Source organism: Phoenix dactylifera, chromosome 2 (assembly GCF_009389715.1).
Source record: "Phoenix dactylifera cultivar Barhee BC4 chromosome 2, palm_55x_up_171113_PBpolish2nd_filt_p, whole genome shotgun sequence".
In the NCBI taxonomy this organism is placed as follows: Eukaryota; Viridiplantae; Streptophyta; class Magnoliopsida; order Arecales; family Arecaceae; genus Phoenix; species Phoenix dactylifera.
The window spans coordinates 18,378,125-18,402,794 of NC_052393.1; the positions used below are offsets into that span (position 1 = coordinate 18,378,125).

The 24,670-nt window shown below is 44.3% G+C and overlaps 2 protein-coding genes and 1 long non-coding RNA gene across 3 annotated transcripts; 1 reads left to right on the forward strand and 2 right to left on the reverse strand.

Moving 5' to 3' along the window:
• Positions 1-1,015: 1,015 nt before the first annotated feature.
• On the reverse strand, positions 1,016-1,429 carry LOC120109907. The gene is made up of 3 exons (XR_005510675.1): positions 1,381-1,429; positions 1,197-1,285; positions 1,016-1,092 (listed from the first exon to the last, which is right to left on the reverse strand). It is a non-coding gene; the product is annotated as an uncharacterized LOC120109907 (long non-coding RNA).
• Positions 1,430-1,571: 142 nt separating this feature from the next.
• Positions 1,572-3,829, forward strand: LOC103701347 (mediator of RNA polymerase II transcription subunit 15a-like). Its single transcript, XM_008783376.3, has 4 exons — positions 1,572-1,772; positions 3,155-3,343; positions 3,432-3,520; positions 3,625-3,829. The coding sequence occupies exons 1-4, from the start codon at positions 1,614-1,616 to the stop codon at positions 3,827-3,829; spliced, it is 642 nt and encodes a 213-aa protein (XP_008781598.2). The 5' UTR covers positions 1,572-1,613.
• A 13,746-nt stretch (positions 3,830-17,575) lies between these two features.
• LOC120109991 lies at positions 17,576-18,253 on the reverse strand. The gene has a single exon (XM_039123944.1). It carries the CDS (start codon positions 18,251-18,253, stop codon positions 17,576-17,578), a length of 678 nt encoding a protein of 225 aa, XP_038979872.1.
• Between the last annotated feature and the right edge of the window lie 6,417 nt (positions 18,254-24,670).

Genomic DNA, 24,670 nt, shown 5'->3' on the forward strand with positions numbered 1-24,670 from the left:
ATTTAGGAGTTTGAATCTTTCTTTTTGTTTGTCGAACTATTTGTAAAGGTTTGTTGGTGAACCCGTAAAACCAACAAAGGTTTTTGGTGAACCCGGAAAACCAAAGTGTAAAGGTTCGTTGATGAGCCCGCAAAACCAACAAAGGTTTTTGGTGAACCCGGAAAACCAAAGTGTATAGGTTCGTTGGTGAGCCCGTAAAACCAATAAAGGTTTTTGGATTGTGAGCCCGGAAAACAATCCAACTGTAATCCGCGAGATTATAGTGAATTCCCAAGGGGTCGCTTGGGGAGTGGATGTAGGTGCTAAGGAGAGCACCGAACCACTATATATTGTTGTGTTTGTGTTGTGCTTGTGTTTACATTTATTCTTGCATTATCTTCCATCTTTGTTCTAGTTTAACTCATTCAAATAATCTAAAAAAGCAACCACCGCACTTAATTAAGAAAGCTTTTTAAAACACCAAAATTGAGAAGAAATCAATTCACCCCCCCCCCTCTTGGATTGTCACCTTGGGCAACATATTGTATAATCAATATGGCATAACAAGAAGACTATACAGTCTATGTTACACAATATAAGACATTGATTCCATCTCGAGTGCACTAATGCAGCTGTTGAATCTGCATATGAAACCCAAGAATGCCAGGTTGTTGCTTTCTAAATAACACAAGAAAAAATATATATATGGGACCTATGAAAAATGAATTACAATTAGCAAAAATTCAGAAGAAAATGTTGTCCCCAGCTGTTTGTTTGCTAACTCCCTTGTTAAAATTTTTATGGTCTTCAACAGGCATCCTTCATAAAAATGGCCATCATGATGATAAGTAAATTATGGCTAAATACCCATAAGACCTCAGAAATCCATGTTGTTGACAGCAGCACGGTCACGAACTGACACAATTCTCCCAAGCACCAAACCTAGAGCTGAAGCTACCGCCTCCGGTTTGCTGAGCGTACTCATCAATAACTTTGTGTGCACAGGCATCCCATGTCTTTACGATTTCTCTAAGTGAAAGGGGCTGTGGAAGGTCACGGAGGGACATTCTGAACCTTGACCATGCCTTGACAGAAAGATCTCCGAACTCCTTGCTATAGGAACACATGATTGAATAAGAAAAAATGCAGGTCAGATATAGAAGGGAGTGGTGAACTCAAACCCCCTAAGCATGAAAATCACAACAATTTCATCTCACCTCAGTTCACTTGGTAACATGTCTAGAAGTATGGGGGATGATTTTGGATAATTGGTAGGAATGAGAATCCTCAGAGGCACAATTGGAGACTGCATAAACAAAATGTTGAATCAATACTAGATAGATCAATGAGGAGTTCATATATGATATATGTACCTCTGCCTTTTGGCTATTTAGGGCTCACCATCTGATCTGAAGCGAACTGTGATTTCAAGTTCGGACAAAGAAACACAACATTAAAACAACATTTGATAACTGTCCCTTCTCCCCCAGCTGCAGCAGCAACCATATCAGCATCTTCACTTGCAGTTATCACCATACCAATCACCATACCAGCTGCAGCTGCAGCAGCAACCATATCAGCATCTTGAAGATTTAGTTGCCTCAACAAAGTTCCATTTGGAAGCTCAGGAACTCATGTCACAGGATGGAAATAATATGACAAAAAAATTGAAGCGTGATATAACTGCCAGGCCCTTGAATGTTATGCCATCAGCTGGCAGCATGAGTGATAGTTTCCAACAATCTGAACTTGAATCAACTTCAACATCCAATTTCAAGAGACAAAAAGTTGAGGTATGGTATAATCCAATTCGTTTTCTTGTGTAGCATCACTAAATGTTTTCTATTATTAATGTATGTTACCTTTAAGTCTGCAGTGTTCAGCTTTTATGTCTAAATTATAAATTCTTGTGTACAATTAAGCCGTTTTCCCCAAGGATAAATGTCAATTATGCTTCAGAGTGGTGGTTTTTGTTAGCTTGGACTTATTATACAGAATAAGGAGAGATAGATGAAGATATATGTAATAGAACTAGAGCTAGTTGGATGAAGCGTAGAGGTGCCTTTGGGGTTTTATGTGATAAATAAGGTATTGCTGATAATCTATAGAACGACTCGGGGGTTTCATGAATTTACCTAAATAATAGGCAAGCAAAAAAGAACCAACGAAAAGAGGTGGGTCTAGCAGAAATGAGAATTTTGACATGGATTTATGTTTTTTTATTGAAAAAAGAAAGATCGAGGGTGAAATTCCATTGGAGTTGCTGAAATTATGGAAATGATGGGAGAATCATCAAATTCGGTATGAGCAATATTCAGTGAGGACCTAATGGGGCACCAGCAAAGATAGGTTCTAATATGTTTTAAAAGATGTAGAAGCATAGAAGAGAAGACATAAGGTCACGTAGATGGTGATTGTGAAGAAGGATTTGGAAAAGCTTGAACTAATACTATGGATGGCCCTGGAAAAGTAAAAACTATGTCAAAACTGTTTGAGCTAATTACAATCCATAAAGCCAATGCCATATATTGTGACAAAGCTGGATGATTATTGTTAATGTTTGAGTAAAACAACCCTTACTCAAGAAATTTTCCATTTTTGACAAATTAAAACAACATTTATTTCTTGGATATCAATTAGATAATGATTGAACTGTTCCAGAAATAATTTATGATAGATCATGCTTAATCAAGATAATAAGGTGGGCTTGTAACAAATAGTCCAGAAACTGCCATATGAGGTTTAATTTTTTGAATAGTACATTTCCAAACAACATAATCAAATCCTCCAAAGATGTAATTCTGTGGAGATGACCTTATGTTAAGCACAAAATTACAGCTTCGAAAGAAAATGCAGATTTTTTTAAAATTATTTTTAGTACATTGACAGATGCATTATGTAGTTGGTTTCCAGAGGTGAGGCATGTCTATGTGAACTGATATTTTATTATTGTATACTCGTTCTTTTCTTTTCTCATTATTAAATTGCAATGGAAATATATTAGACGAGCATCTGGAACTAGTTCCAAGGCTTAAGATGATGTAAATTAAAATTACATGTGCACATAAATTTTTATAAGCCTTGAAAGAATAGTTGCACATTGTCTATCATCTAATATCATCATGCTACTTAGTTTTTGGTATTCTTACTGTCTATTAAGATCTCCTCGATGCAGGTCAACCATGCTCTACTGGAAAAGATCAACGAGATAAATCAAAAATTGATTGGTATGGTGATAACTGCAAGTGAAGATGCTGATATGGTTGCTGCTGCAGCTGGGGGAGAAGGGACAGTTATCAAATGTTGTTTTAATGCTGTGTTTCTTTGTCCGAACTTGAAATCACAGTTCGCTTCAGATCAGATGGTGAGCCCTAAATAGCCAAAAGGCAGAGGTACATATATGAACTCCTCATTGATCTATCTAGTATTGATTCAACATTTTGTTTATGCAGTCTCCAATTGTGCCTCTGAGGATTCTCATTCCTACCAATTATCCAAAATCATCCCCCATACTTCTAGACATGTTACCAAGTGAACTGAGGTGAGATGAAATTGTTGTGATTTTCATGCTTAGGGGGTTTGAGTTCACCACTCCCTTCTATATCTGACCTGCAATTTTTCTTATTCAATCATGTGTTCCTATAGCAAGGAGTTCGGAGATCTTTCTGTCAAGGCATGGTCAAGGTTCAGAATGTCCCTCCGTGACCTTCGACAGCCCCTTTTGCGTAGAGAAATCATAAAGACATGGGATGCCTGTGCACACAAAGTTATTGATGAGTACGCTCAGCAAACCGGAGGCGGTAGCTTCAGCTCTAGGTTTGGTGCTTGGGAGAATTGTGTCAGTTCGTGACCGTGCTGCCGTCAACAACATGGATTTCTGAGGTCTTATGGGTATTTAGCCATAATTAACTAATCATCATGATGGCCATTTTTATGAAGGATGCCTGTTGAAGACCATAAAAATTTGAACAAGGGAGTTAGCAAACAAACAGCTGGGGACAACAATTTCTTCTGAATTTTTGCTAATTGTAATTCATTTGTCATAGGTCCCATATATATATTTTTTCTTGTGTTATTTAGAAAGCAACAACCTGGCATTCTTGGGGTTTCATATGCAGATTCAACAGCTGCATTAGTGCACTCGAGATGGAATCAATGTCTTATATTGTGTGACATAGACTGTTTAGTCTTCTTGTTATGCCATATTGATTATACAATATACTGGTTCAAACCTGGTTTCAGACAATTTCTTTTTTACATTAAAAAATGAAAGTGTACATAATAGAATTTGATTTTCTGTATATCATGGAGTATAACTCCCCTGCAATCAATTTTAGCCTGAGGCTTCCATATGTGGTGCACCTGTCGGCTTGACTGTTTAATGAAGTAACAAACATGTGGTACGAATGAGTTTGGCAACTAAGGTGGCTGAAGAAATGAGTTGTCCATCATCTTTCTCATACGCGTCATATATGTCTGCTTAAAACCCTGTTATATATGATTCTTGAGTTTTGATGTCTGAAAAGTTGAATGTGCTATATGGAACCTATTTTTCTCTGCGATGCTTGAGAAAATCTTGGGCCTCACGAATCATAAAGGGTGACTTCAGAAAGATTTAGTTTGCTTTGTCCTACTTGTATAAAGATTTACTTTGTTTTTAAGCTCCTGACTTTACAGGCATTGCATAAGCCTTCCATCCTATTTTTTCAAGATGATTCTGTAACTCTGATCCAAATTATGTGTTATGTAGGTTCATTCATAATTTATGGCATGATAAAACTGAAGACAATATTGATAACATAGAAATCTGTCTGATAACAATGCATCTAGCTGGTTTATGAAATTCATAGTCAATTTGTTTACTAAATTTTCACTTTGTTCTCACGCAACCATAATCATAATCAGTCAAACCTTCTTTCAATTATTTGAAAGCTTTACGAATTCTCATTCAGCAAGCAATTCTATTTGGACCTCTCAAATTATTTGAAAAGGTTAGTTACATTTCAAGCTTTACCATTTTGGTTATCTACCTTCCATCCATTTTATAACAAGCTATTCTTACGCTGAATAATCTGCTATTGCAGTCATTATCTTTTTCTTTGTTATAATGCATATAATATAACAAAGGGGGCCCAAACCTGTTACAGGCTGCTGTAAGATTACAAATCATCTTAAACCTTCTAACAAGAATAGATTGCTTACAATTTGCTACAATTTTTGACTTTTAGTCTTTAGATACAAATTAAAAAATTTTATTTTAAAATAATATATCTAAAAGATGACTCTTATAACAATCCATTGTACGGTATGATTGTTATTTCTATTTTGATTCTAAATTGCAATTTTCTCTTTAAAAGAGTTTGTGCACCTGCATAAATAATAATAATAATAATAATAATAATGTTACATCGGATATCCTAATGTTTGTTATTTAACAATAAAAATTTGGAACCACACGCTAACAACAGGGAAGTAAAAGGATGATGACGATTATAATGTTATAATGGCCTGCTATAAGTCTACATGTTGGTCATAGAGCCAATATTTCGCTATCTGTATTACATATAAACTCTAGGGTATCCTTTCCTTATCAAGCCATCTTCCCCTTAGCCGGCTTCCTCTCCATTCTTTCATCTGCGACAATTGGTATCAGAGTCAGCAAAGGCTACGTATTATAACCTGCTGTTATTTCTATTTTTATTCTAAATAAAACAATTTTTTGTACAATTTTCTCTCTAAAAGGGTTTGCGCACCAGGAAAAACAAACGCTGTAACGGCTGTTATAACACTCGTATTTTAATATAAAAAATTGAAATCACCCTTTTGTAATCGGGCAAATAACGGCTCAGATTACCGATATAACAGTCGGCGGCAATGGAGGCCGTTATATTGGAATAACGCCGTTATCGGAACCTTAGCCCCTACCCAATCTCCTCTCCCTCTCTCCCGATGTTCTCCCCTTCCCCCTCGGCCGCCGTCCGGTCCCTCTCCGGCCTCCTCCGTCTCGCCGCCGGCGCCGGCGCCCTCCGGCTTGCCCAGCGAGCCCACGCCCGCGCCTTCCCCATTGGCCTCCACCGCCACCCCGTCCTCTCGTCCGCTCTCATCTCCGCCTACTCCCGCCTCGGCTTCCCCTCCCTCTCTCGCCTCGTCTTCGACTCCGCCGCGGCCACCGGCGCCCCGTCCAACATCTTCCTCAGGAACGCCCTCCTCGCCGCCTACTCCCGCGCCGGCCTCTTCATCGAGCCCCTCGCCATCTTCCGCCGCATGCGCACTCACCAATCTCCTGATCATTTCACCCTCGCCATCCTGGCCAAGGCCTCCGCCGAGCTTGTCGACTCCGGCACCGGCAGAGGCATCCATTCCCTCGCTATCTGCCTCGTGTTCGGGTCCGACACCGTGATAGCTGAATCAAGCTGTGGATTTTATAAATTCAATGCCAGTTGCACCCTCTTTATCTAGTGTTTGGGGAGCTCTTTTTGGTGCTTCTGTGATTCATAAAAACCAGGAAATGCAAGATCTGGCTTCCAGGTTCCTTCTTCAGTCAGAACCAGAGAATCCATCAAATTATGTATCTCTATCAAATTTGCATGCCCCTTCTGGAAGATGGGATTGATGAATGGCGTGAAACATGCTACTGTGCTACTAGAATTGTTAGAATTATGTAGTTTTATACATTATTTTTAATTTTAGCAAATTATTTCTGATTTTGATTTGGAAGTATATGATTGAAATATTTATCAGATAGCAGCATATAGAACTAATAATAGGACCAAGCGAAGCCTATTAGCATATTCTTAAGGTAAATGGCTCAGATCGAGGCCCAGCTTGTGGATTAGAAACTTTTTAATTTGGTCCAGGTAAGAATTCAATGGGGAGGTTGAGCTCGGGTAATTTGATTCTTAATAATTAAAAACAATAAACCTAATGTAACTGGTTGAGATGGCCGAGGCGCCAGATTAAGGTTCTGGTTCGAAAGGGCGTGGGTTCAAATCCCACTCTCAACATAACGTTTATTACTCATTTTTCAGCTAAGGTGGTGTGGCGTGAGCGCAAAAAAGAAAGCTGAAGAGAGAGAAACTCTGGCGTTTTAAAGAGAGAGCCCAACGGTTAGCTAAACGACGGTGTTCGTGAGGCACTCGGCCGGAGAAGTTGGTGCTCCGGCTAGTCGGCGTGGCGCACACGACGGCTGGGGCTGCGAGAACGGTGATTGGAATCCCATTGAGAGTCTTCGATTTCCTCGGTTAGATCGGGGAGTCAGGGAAGACAACAAGTGGGCGAGCGGCAGTGGAGCCTGTCTCCGGGGAGGAAACCTTGAGGGAAACCGGCGGCGCTTGGGGGGACCGGGCCTGCTGTAGCCTGCTATCAAAGTTTCTGGCCGAGAGAGTAGATCTTTGCGGCTGGCCCAGCCGGAAGGGGGGCAACTGGTAAACTCGTTCCTCCTTGGACCAAAAAGGGAAGCAGCCGACGGCGATGGAGGAAGCGAGAGGCTACGGTAAGCCATCTGGTCGTGGGGTGCGCCCTGCGGCCTGGTCGAAGCCAGGGCCGTGGGTTATCCACTGGCCCACGGCTGAGGAAGTGGAACGCCTGAGCCGCCGCTTCCCGGACGTCTTGCGGCCTCCGGAGGAGCCGATAGAGGCGGCTCGACAGGTGTAGGAGGGTCGGGCGATGATTACCCGCAGTTTTGGCCGCCGGATTCCGGCGGAATGGGTGGCCAAGGATGTGGCCGCCCGCGCAAAACTTAAAGATGTGGTGGCCGTCCCGCTTGCGGATGACTACCTTGCTCTGAGATTCCGGTCGACGGAGGACCGGGATCGGGCTCTCAGTGAGGGGCCTTGTGTGGTGGTAGGGCAACTCCTTGCCATGAGCCCGTGGGTTCCGGATTTCGAGCCCGGGGACGACACGGTGAAAAGGGCGATGGTGTGGCTCCGGTTGCCGCGACTGCCGCCGGAGTACTGGTCGACTTCGACCATTCTTCATATTGCGGCTCGGGCGGGCCAGCCATTGGCGGTGGATGGGGTCACCGAGCAGCAGGCGACGATGGGTTTCGCCCGAGTTAAAGTGGCGATTGATACCACTGAACCGCTACGGCCGGGAGTCATGATATAGGGGAAGACGAAGGTGCGGTGGCAGCCCTTCGTCTTCAAAAACATCCCGGTCCTCTGTCCCCGCTGTGGGCGGATGGGGCACGTGAAAGTGAATCCTAGGTTCTTCGGTATTAAGCATGCTGATTTTTTTTTTTTTTTAAAACCATGGCTGAACCTGATCGGGTTGCCTACGTACCCCTTCATAAGGGGGATCAAGCCATACGTAGTTCTTTTTAAGTTTTAAAATGCAGCGGAAAAATCGAATCAAACAATTTAATTCATATATGCTTACAAGATCAAATCTAGAAATCAGCACCTTAAGAACACATAGGATTATGCCGGAATCGTTTAAACAATTATGCTAAAACTTTCATGCATGATTAACTATCAGATCTGAAACTTAAGAACTCTATTCCGATTAATCTCCGAATATCCATCGAATGGATTCTGGAGATAACTCCGTGAGGAGCCCCAAAGGAGGGTAAAACCTCGAGGAATCAGACCTAGACTCTGACTCCAAAATAAAATATTGATGTGGGATTAATACCTTTTATGATGGAAGAAACTTATGGATCTGATCCTTGACTTTGCAGCCACGCACACGAATGGCCTCTATGAGAAGTACACGCGAAGCCCTAGGTAGATCGTCTTCCGCGGGAGTGCTAGCTCGCGCAGGAACGCAGCAATGGCTGAAGCTTTCTCCTTCTAAACACTCAACCTTTGATTGTTCTTCAAGGAGATGGAGGATGGACGTAAGGAAGAAGGAGAAGAAGGGATGGAGGCCCTCAGAAAATTTTTTCAGATTTTTTTGAAACCTCTAAATATGGTATATCTTGAACCCAAGGCATGGGGGTCTTTTATAGCCAAAAGATCCCCCCATGTATCACACCTAATTTAGCCAACTAATTTGGCAGATAAAATTCTCAAAAAATTCTAGTGGTTTGAAAGCTAAGAGGAGATAAACATATCCAAATTTCGTATATTTTGGATTCCTAAAGATAGGAATTCATGCGTCCAAAGTTCAGCCGCAGACCACCCTATTTCATGCACCATGCAATCCCTACAAATTAGGAAATTCATCTAAATCTTTCTAGAAAGATTTAAGGCGCCATTTTTATAGAAATTATAGCCCCACGATAATTTTTTAAATCAAGCACTTGAGGATGTAGGATGACCTTGTAGAGATTTCCATGATAAATTTTCTTGATGTTCAGGATTCACTACTCTAGGAATTTGGTCTAATGGTTTTCAAATGCCGACTTCAAAATTATGTTCAAGTTATTAAATTTATAAAAGGTTATTGTCAATCATTTGAGTTAAACTTTTATAAATTATTAAACAGCTATTGTCCATCTTGCCTGGAGAGGCGAGCTTTGGCACAATGGTAAGATTGTTCCATTGTGATCTAGAGGTCATAGATTTGAAATACGGAATAGTCTCTCCATATGTGGGGGTAGGGCTACATATATCTTACCCCCCCAGACCATGCGATGGCAGGAGCCTCATGCACCGAGCTGCTCTTTTTTTTATTGTCTATCTTGCAAAGAAGGTGATTCTTGCTTTGGTGGTTCGTTAATTTAATCATTTTCCCCCCAATAGGTTTGTGATCCTGCTGTCAGTGTATTTAAGGGTTACACTTTGCATAAAGAAACAGAGGAATATCTTGCTTCTTGCGGGCTTAAAAATGCTTTGTACTCCATTGATGCAGATGATGTAAGAAGATTTGTTCGGCAATCTTGTGCCTTGTTGTTTCCAGGTAAAACACTCGAACATAATTAGTGTCAAAAATATCATTTTGATAATCCTTATGTCCGATCAATTTTGATGCTTATCTGAAGTTTAGTAACTTGTGTTAGATGATTTTGAACCATTTCATTATTGAAATTGCTAGTTATGTATATTTCAATATTGGACCTCTTTTTCTTCACATGGCAACATCATAAGAAGAACATGCCTATTTCAAAGGAATACGGTGATTGGAGAGCGTATGTTTAATGGAGCCCATAATGGCATGGAATTGTGCTCTTTCCTCTTTTTTGCACGGTAATTCCTCTACCTGATTTCTAAGATTGACCTTTTATCTACTTCACAGTTTCGTACAAATCGTAGTTCCATATATTTGGCAAACTATGGAAGGTCAAAGATTTAAGATCCTTCAATTTTCTAGCTCACTTGTTCTCTTTATTTTTATTTTTATTTTTTTACTCACTCTCATCTGCATGTTTCTGTTGTTCCACAGGATGTAGTTGGATCTAGTTCTTTCTCGACTGAATCCTCAAAGCAACATCTCAATCTAGGGGATCCTGTTGTGGCACAACCAATATCTTGCAAACCTGTAGGTTATGTTATTCCAGTGTTTGCATCTTGTGAAATTGTGGTCCTTGTGCTCGAGAAATTCTGCCAATATCTGTTCAGGTCATTCTTGAGCGATGTGTATGAAGATGTGCCTTTGGTTGACATTGGTTTTGCCAAATGGTTTCATGTTAATAATGAACATGCTTATATTGCAATTTGTTACTAATGATAATAGGGTGCAGTATCTTTATTCTAGTTTGCTTATTTAAATTCAATGTTTTAGGTTGATGAACATATTAGTTCTATCTACTCGACAGTATGTACAAATATTGTACAATCATGAATTTGGTAAAAGGTGGAAGGTCAAATATTAATAACCTTCATTTTTCTAGCTTTCTTCTTTTGGCTCACATTCATCTGCATCTTCTTGTTCTTCCATAGGATGTGGTTGGGATCCAGTTCTATCCCAGTTGAATGTTCAAAACAACAATAGAATTATGGGTATTCAATTGAAGTGCAACCAATATCCCACAAACATGCAAGTTTATGTTATCACCAATGTGCAAATTTTGTGGATTCATGATTTTTGTACTTGAAAAGCATCTTTTAATATCTGTAAGGGTCATTCTTCAAGGATGTGTGAACAAATGTGCCTTTTGCTGAGCTTGATTTTGCCAAAATTTTCTATATTCAAGTGAATGTGTTACTTCTCCAGATGCTAATAGAATTTAGTATTTGTATTCTATATTGATTTATTTTTTAAGTAGGCTGACAAATTTAGATTCTTTAAGCATTCTTGTCTATTGAGTTGAAGATTTAATATTTAAACGGGGTCTTAGGCGGGGCCGGCCATAGCTGTACTACCAACAGTTCTGCCAAACGGGCCTGAGGCGGCCCCATCTGGGGAGCTCCAATCAGCGAGAGACGCGGATGGGAGTGGCGTCTGGTGAACAAGTGGGTTCGTTCAGGAGTCAGGGTCCACGCGTCCCACACTCCCACCTGGCGTCTGCAGAACAAGTGGCACTTGGAAGGTGGCAAGCCGCATCCGTAGGTGGACGTCGGCGGGCCCAAAGAAGCTGGTGCTAGGGCTGTCAACGGGTCGAGCTGCTCGGGCCCGGCTCGGTAAAAGCCCGGCTCGAGCTCTGCTCGTTAATCAAACGAGCCCGAGCCCGAGCCCAAAATGAGGCCCGTTTAAATCCAAGCCCGAGCCCGAGCTCGAGCTCGAGCAGCTCACGAGCCCAAAAGAGGGCTCAGTCCAATTAACAATTTAATTAGGTCCCAATTAACTTTGGACTCAACCCAATTAAATTTTATTTGGCTTAATCAATTTAAATCCCAATCTGATTGAACACAATTGGATTTAAATCAGACCCAATCCGAGCTAACCTAAATCCATTTAATTTCTTTAAATCGAATTGGATTGGTTTGGGTTCGGACTCAGCCCGTTAACCCAAACCCAATCCGTTACCCCTTCCCTCCACCTCCTCTTTCTTTTTTTTTCTTTCCCATTTCTTCTCATTTTCTCCAGAAGCTTCCCGCACCGGCGCACCAGGTGTCCCTCCCCTCCCCTCCCCTCTCGCCTTCCTCCTCCGCCGCCGATGCCTCGCCGCCTCCTTCCGCTGCTGGGAAAGAAATCACACCCGAGGCCCCTCCCCCTCTTTCTTCTCCATTTCTCCCCCTCCCTTTTCCTCTCTTTGCCGACTCCTCCACAGCTCCACCGGCGAGACTGCGTCTGCGACAGATCACAGAGAAGGGGAATCCCTTGCACGGGAGGGTCGGGCCACGGCCGGCGGAGCCCGCGGCGGGGCCCGTGGCGTCCTCGGCAGTGCCTGCGGCCGACGCCCGTGCCGGCGATGCTCGCGGCCGAAGCCGGCGGCTCCCGCATGCGACAAGGTGAGTCCATTCTTCTCTCTTTTTTCTTTCTTTCTTTCTTTCTTTCCTCCTTTCTTCTTCTTCTTCTTTTCTTTCTTTCTTTCCTTCATTCTTCTCTCCGATGACGAACCGTCGGAACCGAGCTTGGCTACTCGTTCTTCTCTCCGACGGAGACGGAGACGGAGATGGAGATGGGGATGGGGCGGGCTCGGGCTCCGCACCTCCGCGCAACGTGGACCGTCCAACCCGTGTCTCGGTTTATCCACACTTTGTTCTTGCTCCAAATAAAGCAAGTGCTGAAGTCCATCTAACCAAGCAGTCCAAATCATGATAATCTGGACAAAAACAAAAAATTGCATCCCAGTAAAATTATAATTTATTTTAGGAAGAACCATGCTAGATGGGGTCGAACCAAGGGTGGGTACAAAAATTTGATATTTATTATTTTGCCAAATACACTGAATGTTAAACTGCTGCAATATGTAAATAAATATAATTCATAAATTTGTAAATCCATTTAGAGGCAATTAGATTGCTCCATCTGACCCCCTGACTATGATTTAAAATGATCCATGTTTTAACTCCAACAGACTAATGAACAAGGATATATGGTACGATACAAATTCGAGCCGAGATGGAAACTTTGCAACCAAAATAATACCTAAAAATACAGGATGTTGTTTGATAAATCCGACTAATGGAGTAAACAGTTTAAAGAAATCTGATACCATCTTGTCTATGGGAATAAAAGCAACAGCAAGCTTTCCCTCTATCCAAAAAATAAAAAATAAAAATAAACACAAAACCTTCCGATTGGACAAAAAATGAAAATAATAACCGGCCTAGGTGGGCTTGATCAATGATAAGTACAACATAAATCCATCTTTCGTTATTTGCTGAACAAGTTTATCTTTTGTTTTATCTTTTTCTTTTTTTCCCTTTGTGTTTTTCTGATAATTAATAACAAGCAGATTGTTGAGCTGCTACAAGATTACGACCACAAATTGGCCGGATCTATCCATGACCTGAATGCAACCTGAGTAGACTACAAATTCCTAATCGGATTGGGGTCAAAAATTGAACTTCATTTGAAAACTAGGTCAGTTCTAGATTTTATAATTTCTAATCCAATCCTGACTCGTCTTAGCTCACGTATCACTCAAGTCTAATTTGGGTCCAAAAAAAAAAAGGCTGGCTCATTCTGAAACTAACCCCTTTGTGGCCCCCTATAGTATAAAAAATATTTTTAATATAAATCTTTGAATCAAACTGTCATATGCTTTAACACGATCCAACTTATGAATGACGATAGTTGGACTCGTACACATATTCTATTGCTCTTATGAAACTTTGCAACGAAAATACTAAAAAGGTGAAAGTAAATTTTGCATAAAAAACCACTTAATTATTGATTTGTAAAGAAAAAAATAGATTTTTCTTTCTCATAACGGCCGACACATTAGAACTTCTTGGACAAATTTAACCTTGGATCTAAATACAAGATGGATAATATTGCACAAAAAATATTTGACTTTTCTTAATTATTGATTTTTAAAAGACAAAGATTGGACTATTCTTGCACATAAGGATGCACAATTAGAACTTTTTGGATAAGTTTAACCTTGGATCTAAATACAAGATGGATAATATACACATTTAAAATGCCCCATACATGTTTACCAAATACTATACATACATAATTATGTATATATTTATGTATATTTATACATGCAAGTATGTATATATGTAAGTATGTGTGTCTATACATATATATATTCTTAATAATAATAATATATGTATATTCTAAATATGTGACAAATATTTGTTTACTTAGATAAAATGGACGATGGTGTTTTTTAGTAATTTGTTTTACCAAAAAGATTAAAACAATATATATTGAGAGTAGGATTCAAAAATGATTTTTTTTTTTGCTGAAAACGGGTTCTCATACAGTACGTGTGCGAATACACCCAATAAAGTCAAAAAAAACTAACTCACGGAGAGCTAGTGGCAACTCCCCCTCCCCCACCCAAAAGGTGTACCCTGAATGATGAGCCGCGAAGGCAGCCACCCAGTCGGCTGCCCCATTAGCTTCTCGGAATACATGTTTGGCCTGGATGGCCACCCCAACCCCACACATCGTCCCTATATCCTGAACCAAGGGGTGGTTTAAGCCCTCACCCCTCAGCTCCTCCTGGATCCAACTGATAATTGTGGCCGAGTCGCCCTCCAAAACAATCGAGCCAGCCTGCAATACCTGCCTCGCGTATCGAAGATCCGCCCAGGCAGCTCGTAGCTCTGCCCCGAAAACCGATGTACCGAACAACTGACAGCCTGCTGCTGCCACCACTCTGGAGTGCGAGTCCCGTATCACAAAACCCGCACCACCTCGCGTGCCTCCATCCAGGACCGATCCGTCGAAGTTGACCTTGAGGAAACTCGAGGGTGGGGGTTTTCAGGTGAAAAACACCAGCTGAGGAGCTGCCGGAGCAGAGAGGGAAACCCAGGTGTCCCGAGCTATCAGAGGTCCATCTAAAGAAGGTCTGATCTCCAATGCCTGTACTCGCGCGAACTCCTTAACGAACCTCGGTGACACCCTGCGCTCACCAAAGGTGCGGGCATTCCTCGCCAGCCAGATCTGATGTGCTGTGCAGGTCGCTCGAATAGCCTCCTGACATGTCCGAGACCGGGCCAACCACTGCTGCATCATCTGTAAAAACTGAAGCCTCCCACACCAAACCCCCTGCGGGAACCCTGCCCACAGCCATGCCGACCTCACCCACGTACACTGGAAGAGCACGTGGTCGACCGACTCCTCAACACTGCATGTCCCGCACTCTGCTGGGATCCCCCAACCTCGCCTGCTCAGCACTGCTCTCGTCGGAAGGCGGTCCCATGCCACGTTCCATAGGAAGAGTGCCGCCCTCGGGTGAAGCCCAGACCTCCAGATCCAAGTGTAGTCCTGCCCCGGCTCATGCTCCTGCTGGATAACATCGACAAAGTCTCCCAGTCTGACACTGGACCGGCAAGAGGTGCCCCAAACCCTGACATCAGGCCCCCCACAACCTGGCACCGGAAGGGATCGGATCCTCTCAGCTAGGTATCCTCCGAACAGCTGACGTAGCCTAGTGTCATCCCATGCTGACTCTCCTGGGGCAAGAAGATCGAAGACCCGCAACCCCTCCACTGCCTCAGCATCGATCATGGTCGGCCAGCACCTCAGTGGGACGGTATCCACCCATGGGTCCGCAGTCACATCAATACTCCGCCCATCGCCAATCAGCCACCTGGTGTTTGCTGACACCGTCGGCAAGTACCTCCCAATCTCACGCCACATGAAGGAGACTCGCCGCCCTCTCCGTGCCGCCTCTGAGACCTCACGGCCATATCTAGCCGCCATCACCTGACTCCACAGCCCATGTGGCTCTAGCAAGAACCGAGCTGCATGCCGAGCAATGAAAAGCTCGCGCCGCTCCAGTAGGGACTGCACCCTGAGACCGCCCTCACTGGTAGGCTGACAGACATGCTCCCAGGCCACCAAGTGCACCCCGTGGCCTCCGCCGTATGACCCCCATAGGAAACATTGCAGCAGTCGCTCGACCCTCAGCAAGGTCATCTTTGGAACCACAGTGTTGGCCATGAGGTATACTGGCATGGACCCCAACACTGATCTGATCAAGGTCAGTCTCCCCATCATAGACAGGGATGCCGCTCTCCATCCCTCCAACCTGCTCTCCACCCGCTGCACCAGGTAGGAGCACTCTGCCACCCGCAGTCTGCGGACTGTGATAGAAACTCCCAGGTAGGTCAATGTCTCTACCTGCTCAGGTATCTGCAGAATCCCTCGGATCTCCTGTCTGACTCTGCTCTCCGTGCTCGGGCTAAAGTGAACTGATGACTTTTGAAAATTAACTCTCTGGCCTGATGCCACGCAATAGTCCGCCACCACCCTCCGAAGGATCCATGCATCAGAAACCCGTGCCCTGGCCAAAAGAAGGCAATCATCAGCGAAGAGTAAGTGGGAAAGAGGACTAGCCCCCGGGGCGGGGACATAGGCCTCGAGCTCCCTGTGGGCACACACCCTCTGCAAATCACGAGACAAAATGTCAGCACAAAGAATAAACAAATAAGGTGATAGAGGACATCCCTGACGCAGCCCCATGATGGACTCAAAGAAAGGTGAAGGTGTGCCGTTGACCAAGATAGAAAACCTTGGCCCCCTGACACACCCCATGATCCAGCCGATCCACTGCCTATGGAAATCGTACGCCTCGAGTGCCTGCTGAAGAAATCTCCATCTGATCATGTCGTAAGCTCTCTCCATATCCAGCTTAATAGCCATCAAGCTACGTCGCTTCGATGCTCGCTGCAAATCCCACATCATCTCTTGGGCCAGCAGAACATTATGGGAGATGTTTCTGCCAGCTATAAACGCCCCCTGCTCCTGACTGATAATGCCAGGCAGTAGGGGCTTCATCCTTCGGACCATTATTCTGGCCACAACCTTATACAAGGCTGTGCACAAACTAATGGGTCTGAAGTGGTCGGGCTCCGCCGCCTCCTGACGCTTCGGAATGAGCGTGATGAAGGTAGCCTTCCAATCATCCGGCATCATCTTCTGAGAGAAGAAGCACTGAATGGCCTCTACCACTGCTGTCCGAATGATAGCCCAGTACTGTCGGAAAAAGAACGGGGGGAACCCGTCCGGACCCGGAGCCTTGTCTGGAGCCAAAGCCCAGACTGCCTCATGAACCTCCTGTGCCGACACTGGTCGGACCAGGGCTGCGTTCTCAGTATCCTCGATCCTCGCATCCATCCTCATGGGATGGTCTCTGTCGCCGGAATTCTCATCCTCCGTCCATCTGTCATGGAAGAAATCCAGCAGGACCTGACGAATGGCAGGCTCACCTTCCACCCGATGTCCAGACCCGTCCTGCAGCGAGTGGATCGTGCTACGCTGCCTCCGGATAATCGTAGTCTGGTGGAAGAAACTAGTATTGCGGTCACCCTCACGTACCCACTGAACTCGAGATTTCTGTCGCCAGAAGATCTCATGCTGTCGTAGTAGTGAGTGGTGGGTCGCTAGAAGCCCCTGGAGATCGCCCATATCATCCACCGAGAGCGCACCTTCTAGATCTTCTTTCCGCTGCAACTCAGAGATTGCAGTCTCTACCCCCTCTACTCTTCGGAAGATATCACCCACAACCTCACGGTTCCACCGCCGGAGCCGCCTCTTGGCCAATTCTAGTTTGCGCGACACCCGGTACATAGCATCTCCACGCACCGGGATGCGCCATGCCTCACGGACAATGTCCCAGGACTGGGGGTACGATAGCCAAACCTTCTCAAAACGGGATCAGCAAGAGGCAGTGGTCTGAGGCGATCCGAGGTAAGTGACTAACCCTGCAAGTAGGAAAACGGAGGATCCAGTCCGGGGACGCAAAGGCCCTATCTAGACGCTCCGAAACTCTAGCATTGCCGAGCTGATTATTGCACCAAGTAAACTGAGGTCCAGAGAACCCTAAGTCTACCAGGCCAGTACGCGACACAAAATCGCGAAACTCCCTCCTGTCCGCTCTATCCATAAAAGCTGCCCCGCCCCTCTTGTCACCCAAACTCAATATGCAATTAAAGTCGCCAACTACAACTGTCGGGACACCCTGGGCGGTAAGGCTGGTGATCTCCTGCCAGAGGACTCTTCTGATCCTATAATCCGTGCTCGTGTACACCCCACACAAAACCCACGGAGCAACATCCGGTGCCGAGACAACCATAACTACATCAAAGGTCGCCACCCCTCGCCTCCACAGTAGCAGGATACCTCCCGACAGCCCCCGGGAATCGAATGTGTATGACTCCCAGTCCCTCCCCAAGCGCCGTCTCAAATGCACAAGCCCCTCACCAGATAGCCGGGTCTCGCTAATGAAGCAGATCTCCGGACAATGAACTTGCACTAACCGTTTGAAGGAAGACATGAAGGACGGCTTGGCCGCCCCCCTATAGTTCCAGGCTAGGACCCTCATGGGTCACAGTCCACGTAGTCGGCCTCTGACCCATCCTCCCCCTGAGCCGCGGGGCCAGCCTCAAGCATGCTACCTGGGCCCTCCCGCTGCTCAACAGATACGACCTGCATGACTGCCACCCTGATACCCTGCACAACAGTCGTGTGGTCCGTACCCCCTTCTGTCATCAACGGTACGGCGTGACACCCCTGCGAAAGCGGCACGAGGTGGTCCCTGGCCCCACTCCCACTGGAAGCAGCCACCCCCTGCTCATCCCCAGCCGGAGGCCAAACAAAACCTCCCGGCGGTAGTGGCTCAGCCTCCACGTAAGGAGCAGATCGGCCCCCCGCCTCGTACCTACCTGAGGCTGCATCCTCCTGCTCACCCGAGATCGGAGGCGGAGGGCCAAACCAGAAGACTGGGATCGTCTCGCCATCAGCCTGCTGGTCTGGCGCAACCTGGACCCCCCTACCCAGGTCGGACTGAGCCTGATCGCCCGCCAGAACCTGGGCCTCTGGGCCCGCACCAAAACCTGCCCGCAGATCCCCTATGGCCTGGGCCTGTGGGCCCTGGGCCCGCGGGCCGTCCTCAGCCCCCACAGCCAGGACGGCCTGGCCCAACAAGTCCCGGGCCCGCTCCCCCATCGCTGGGGAAGCCCGCAAGCTCGGGCTGAACGGGCACGAGGCACGCCCCGCGCTGCGGGCGCGCCCCGGGTCGCACCCGCCGGCCCGCGACCCCGGCGTCCCGTCCCCTGGGCACGGGTGCGTTGGGCCGGCACGATGTCAGCCCGCTGGCCCACTGCGAGATGCGCGCGGGCCAGCTGGGCCACCGTTCCCGGGCCCCCTTGCGAGCCCGGGCCTGCTATCGGCCTGGGCCTCTTCTGTGTTTGGGCCCGGGCCGCAGCAGGTCCACTAAGCCCCGGCTCAGCCCGCATCAGGGCGGGTCCCCGACTCGGCCCCGAGTTGGCATGCAGAGGGGTAGCCCCCTGACTCGGAGCCGAGTCTTCAGGCTCAAGCAGGTCGTCCCCAAGCCAGTCAATCGGGTCGACCTGAAGAGGGCCGGGAGGAAGGGCCAAGTGTAGCCCTTCCCCCTCCGCCGCCAGTGGCGACCGGCGCCGCGCAACCTTGGCTGGCTTTTGCCAGCCTTCCGTGTCCGCCGGGGACACGGGTGCAGTCGGCTGATCCGCTAGGGGCGGCGGTCGCCTCGAGGACGGCCCAGCCCCAATGTCCGGTCCGATCATCACCCCCGGCCGTGGCGGCAAATCCTCCCGTGGGATTTTCTGCTGCGTCGCCACCATCCAGGGGCCGTAGACTGGCCCCTGGACCTCCTCCCCGCCGCCCGGGGTCGATAGATCGGGCTTGCCCCCCGTCTCCGTTGCCATCGGGGGCGCCTCCCTTTGTGCGCAAGACGCCGTCGGAAAGCGGCATGCCGCTTCCACGTGCTGTTGGGAATTGTATCCTAAATGTCAATCGTCAGCATATTGATGATTGAATTTTGTAAATGAATTGACAAATTAATAAAGTATTATTTGGCATTATTCATAATTTCATCTTCAAATGAACTCTTATATGATGAAGTCCTTAGGACTTATGTTATGATAAAGGAGGATTTATCTTTGAGTCCTTAAACTTGTTCGCGACCAAATGATATGTTGTTACTAGGACGACAACATTATCGAGATTAGGTCGTTGTGTGACATATACGTTGGTTGTCCTCTTAACCAAGGAGTGTGGAGATACTGGTATGCCATACAGGTGAAGTGTAGGAGTACATTTCACTGAACGTGACCAATTCCGGAACGCTCTACTGTCGAGAGATGTTCCGAGTGGATATGGGTATAAGTTTGGCCCTCTGACCTGAGATCGCAACCTGTGACTAGCAAACAACTCACTGTACTTTGGTACCGGACTACCTGAATTTCTAATTTAGTGACGGAAGGTCACTGGGTGCAGTCAAGTACTTGCGTAGTCAGTTGTGAGTCGAGATAGAATTGACCCCTCCTGCAAACAGGAGATAATGTCTTGTGATTAATTTAGCAAAACCTTGGCCAGGGTAATCTCAGTGAGGAGTCACGGGATATCTAAAGTTAATCACATAATGGATGTACTAATTATAGGGTTGATAGTGAGCTCTAAGTCATCCTGGCATTAGCAGTCAAAGGGATTGAATTATACAGTAACCATAGTCCAGGGTTCCAGAATATTTGCTTCGCATATATTCGGCCTATCCGGACGTCGGGTACCATTGCTAGATGGTCACATCGATTAGTATAGGAAGACGTTCCTATACTACCGGCTTAGGTTCGAACCTATGAGGTCACACGCATAGAAATTTCTAGGTTGATCAAATGGCTGATTGATGATTAAGAATCATTCAGGAGTAATTTGGTCAATTTGATTGACAAATTATCCTAAGCAAAAGTTGCATTAAAATAATTATTGAATTATTTGAGGATTAATTAGCAATTAGATTGCTAATGAACTCAATTTGATTGAGTAATTAAGCTTAGGTTGAGCCAAATTGAATAGGATTCAATTTGGGCTGCATCAGGGTTTGACCCAATTGGATTGGGTTCAACCCTAGTAGATTGAACTTGACCCAATTGGATTGGGCTTGATCCAAATCAATTAGAAGACCTTATTTGATGAGGATTATGAGTCCAAATAATCAGAATTGGATAAGGAGAAGAATCCCTAAATTTTAGGAACCCATCCTTATCTTCTTGGAGAAGAATGACACCTTAATTTATTTCCAATATTTTCTATGCCTATCCTCTTTATTTTTGGCCAAAAATTGGCGTGAGAAGAGAGGAGGCGTGGGGCTATAGTTTCTATAAAAATGGTGCCTTAAATCTTTCTAGAAAGATTTAGATGAATTTCCTAATTTATAGGGATTGCATGGTGCATGAAATAGGGTGGTCTGCGGCTGAACTTTGGACGCATGAATTCCTATCTTTTAGGGATCCAAAATGCACGAAATTTGGATATGTTTATATCCTCTTAGCTGTCAAACCACCAGAATTTTTTGGGAATTTTATCAGCCAAATTAGTTGGCTAAATTAGGTGTGATACGTGGGGGGATCTTTTGGCTATAAAAGACCCCCATGCCTTGGGTTCAAGATATACCATATTTAGAGGTTTCAAAAAATTCTGAAAAAATTTCTTGAGGGCCTCCATCCCTTCTTCTCCTTCTTCCTCACATCCATCCTCCATCTCCTTGAAGAACAATCAAAGGTTGAGTGTTTAGAAGGAGAAAGCTTCAGCCATTGCTGCGTTCCTGCGCGAGCTAGCACTCCCGCGGAAGACTATCTACCTAGTGCTTCGCGTGTACTTCTCATAGAGGCCATTCGTGTGCGTGGCTGCGAAGTCAAGGATCAGATCCATAAGTTTCTTCCATCATAAAAAGGTATTAATCCCACATCAATATTTTATTTTGGAGTCAGAGTCTAGGTCTGATTCCCCGAGGTTTTACCTTCCTTTGGGGCTCCTCACGGAGTTATCTCCAGAATCCATTCGATGGATATTTGGAGATTAATCGGAATAGAGTTCTTAAGTTTCAGATCTGATAGTTAATCATGCATGAAAGTTTTAGCATAATTGTTTAAACGATTCCGGCATAATTCTATGTGTTCTTAAGGTGCTGATTTCTAGATTTGATCTTGTAAGCATATATGAATTAAATTGTTTGATTCGATTTTTCCGCTACATTTTAAAACTTAAAAAGAACTACGTATGGCTTGATCCTCCTTATGAAGGAGTACGTAGGTAACCCGATCAGGTTCAGCCATGGTTTTAAAAAAAAAAAAAATCAGCATGCTTAACACCGAAGAACCTAGGATCCACTTTCAGTAGTATCAGAGCCAGGTTTATGTTGAAACTTTTATGTTTTAATTCTTGCAATTAAATCTGAAATCATTAACATGTTTAGATTAGATCTAAAGTGCTTTTTATGATTGATTTAATTGTTGATTATGCATGATTAAGTAGATCTGAAATTTTGGATGCATATGATGCATGTTTGTGTTAGGATTAGTAACATGAATAAATCTGAAATTATAATATTATTTAGATTAGATCTAAATAAAGTTTATGATTTATATGATCTCTGATTTTAATGAACAAATCAGATCTGAAAATAAAAGTGAAAAAATAAATACATAAGATGTATATTGTTTGAATTAATTCATGTTATTGTGTATATGTGATGCATGAACATAAAACATAATGACTTAAACATGAATTAAATCTGATTACATGTGATTAATTATAAAAACTCAGATCTGAAAATATGTTTTAAGAACTGAAAGATTGTAATTAATATGTAATTAAAAAGAAATATGCAATGATCAAAACTTTCATAAGTCTAAACTTAATTGAGAATTAAGTGTTATGAAATAGAATTGTAACTCAATTAATTGAGATTGCATAATTCTTTGGGCATATGGGTTAGCTTGAATCAAGTTCCTAGGATTGGGTTAGACCTAAGGTTAGAATCATACATGGATAAATAGAATTAATTGATCAAATCTAATTAAGTAGTAACTAGATTAGGTCAAGAAAATTCTAGATCAATTTACAATAGTTGTAGATGGATCAAGGCCATATCTTTGATTAGACCAAGATGGAACTTGATTTAGGCTCAGAGGTGTAGCCCGAGTCATTTGAGTAATCAAATCGAAATTGATTAACCAGTCGGTGTCTAAGGTAAGTTTGGCAGTTTTGACCGGCGGTTTTTAATTGGGAGCTACTCGCACTGATTCGTTTTTGTCGAGTTAATGGCATATCCCTTCCACCGATCTCATTTACCTGGCCGACATGGTCAATCACATTTTGATTGGATCACTTAATGATTCGAGTTAGCCCATGCCTATAAGAAAAATCAGTTTGACTGATTTAGGTGCCTCCTTAACCGGTTTGAGTCTAATCTGATTTGGTGAAGTCAGTGGGAGAAATTAGACTAACTGGATCTTCTTATCTATCCTAATTAAGAAATCCTCTAAAATTATTAGGTCCTTAAAATGAAATGGTTATGGGGATAACTAGGTCATAGCCTCCCATTAAGTTGGGTGATAATGGGTCCAATGCTTTGATAATTACTGGAGGCGCGACACGCCTGGTACTTATCAAGCATTGGAATTGTCATTCAATATATGATGAGTTAAGTGTACCTTCAATAGGCGGTCAGGTGAGCCGAGCTACACTCGGGCTTGGTCGTCTATTAGTTGATTAGACTTAACCCTATCATTTAATGGTTGGACCTGACTAGGGTATTCGGTGGAGGCGCCACACGCCTACCGAAGAACCTAGGGCAAAATAATCACGAGAAGTTGCTTGGTGAAGCAACTGGTTTAGAACCTACCAATAGGTGCATATGGGTTAGCCGAGCCACACTCGGGCCTATATGCGATCTATTGGGTTCTAGTGCCCACTAAAGAATTAGGAGTAATTTTTCGAATTGGAGGTAGAGGCTACCAATTTGTATAAATTAGTGGGAGTACCTTTATACTAAAGTTCAAGTCTAATGTGTTTAGTCAATTCATATACTAATAGCCAAATTTTTTTTTTATATGCAGAAATGGCCACTAATTTGTCACTTCGCTCATTGTTGGACAATGACAAGTTGACTGGTCCAAATTTTAATAATTGGCATAGGAAACTGAAAATAGTGCTAGAGCATGAAAGGATCCTTTATGTGATAATGGATCCAGCACCTGAGCAGCCCGCTGCTAATGCATCAAGATCAGCTAGAGACACTTATCAGAAGTGGCTTAGTGACCGGATCACTGTTCGATGCATCATGTTAGCAGCAATGAGTGATGAGTTTAGTAGACGTTTTGAGAATACGCAGCCGGAAGATATTATTCAAGTGTTGAATGAATCATTCGGTGTTCCTGACGACGTTGAGAGGCACAAAACTAGTTGTGCCATCTTCAGTGCCCGAATGAAAGATGGGACCTCGGTAACTGATCATGTATTGTACATGATTGAGTTGATCGAGCGTCTAAGCTCTCTTGGTTTTCCCCTTCATGATCAATTGGGGAAGGATGCCATACTAAACTCATTGCCTGGATCATACCGTCCTTTTCTCACTCATTTTCGTATGGCGAAACCTGTAGTGAATTATCACCAATTGTTGGGGTTACTACAGACGTTTGAGAATGATCACCAACTTCTTAAGAAGACGGTGAACTTTGTGGGAGGTTCATCCAAGGGTCGTTCCTTTAAGAAAGGGAAAAAGAAAAATAAAATCCAAAAGAAACAAGTGCACCATGCTCAGCGTAGTTAGAAAAAGAATAAAAAGGCTGATCAGAGCAAGGCGGAGTGCTTCTTCTGCAAGAAGCAAGGACATTGAAAGAGGAACTGTCCTCTTTACATTGCATCTCTCGATCCGAACCGGCTTAAGAAAAGTGGGCAATCAGTTGCCAATCAAGGTACTTAT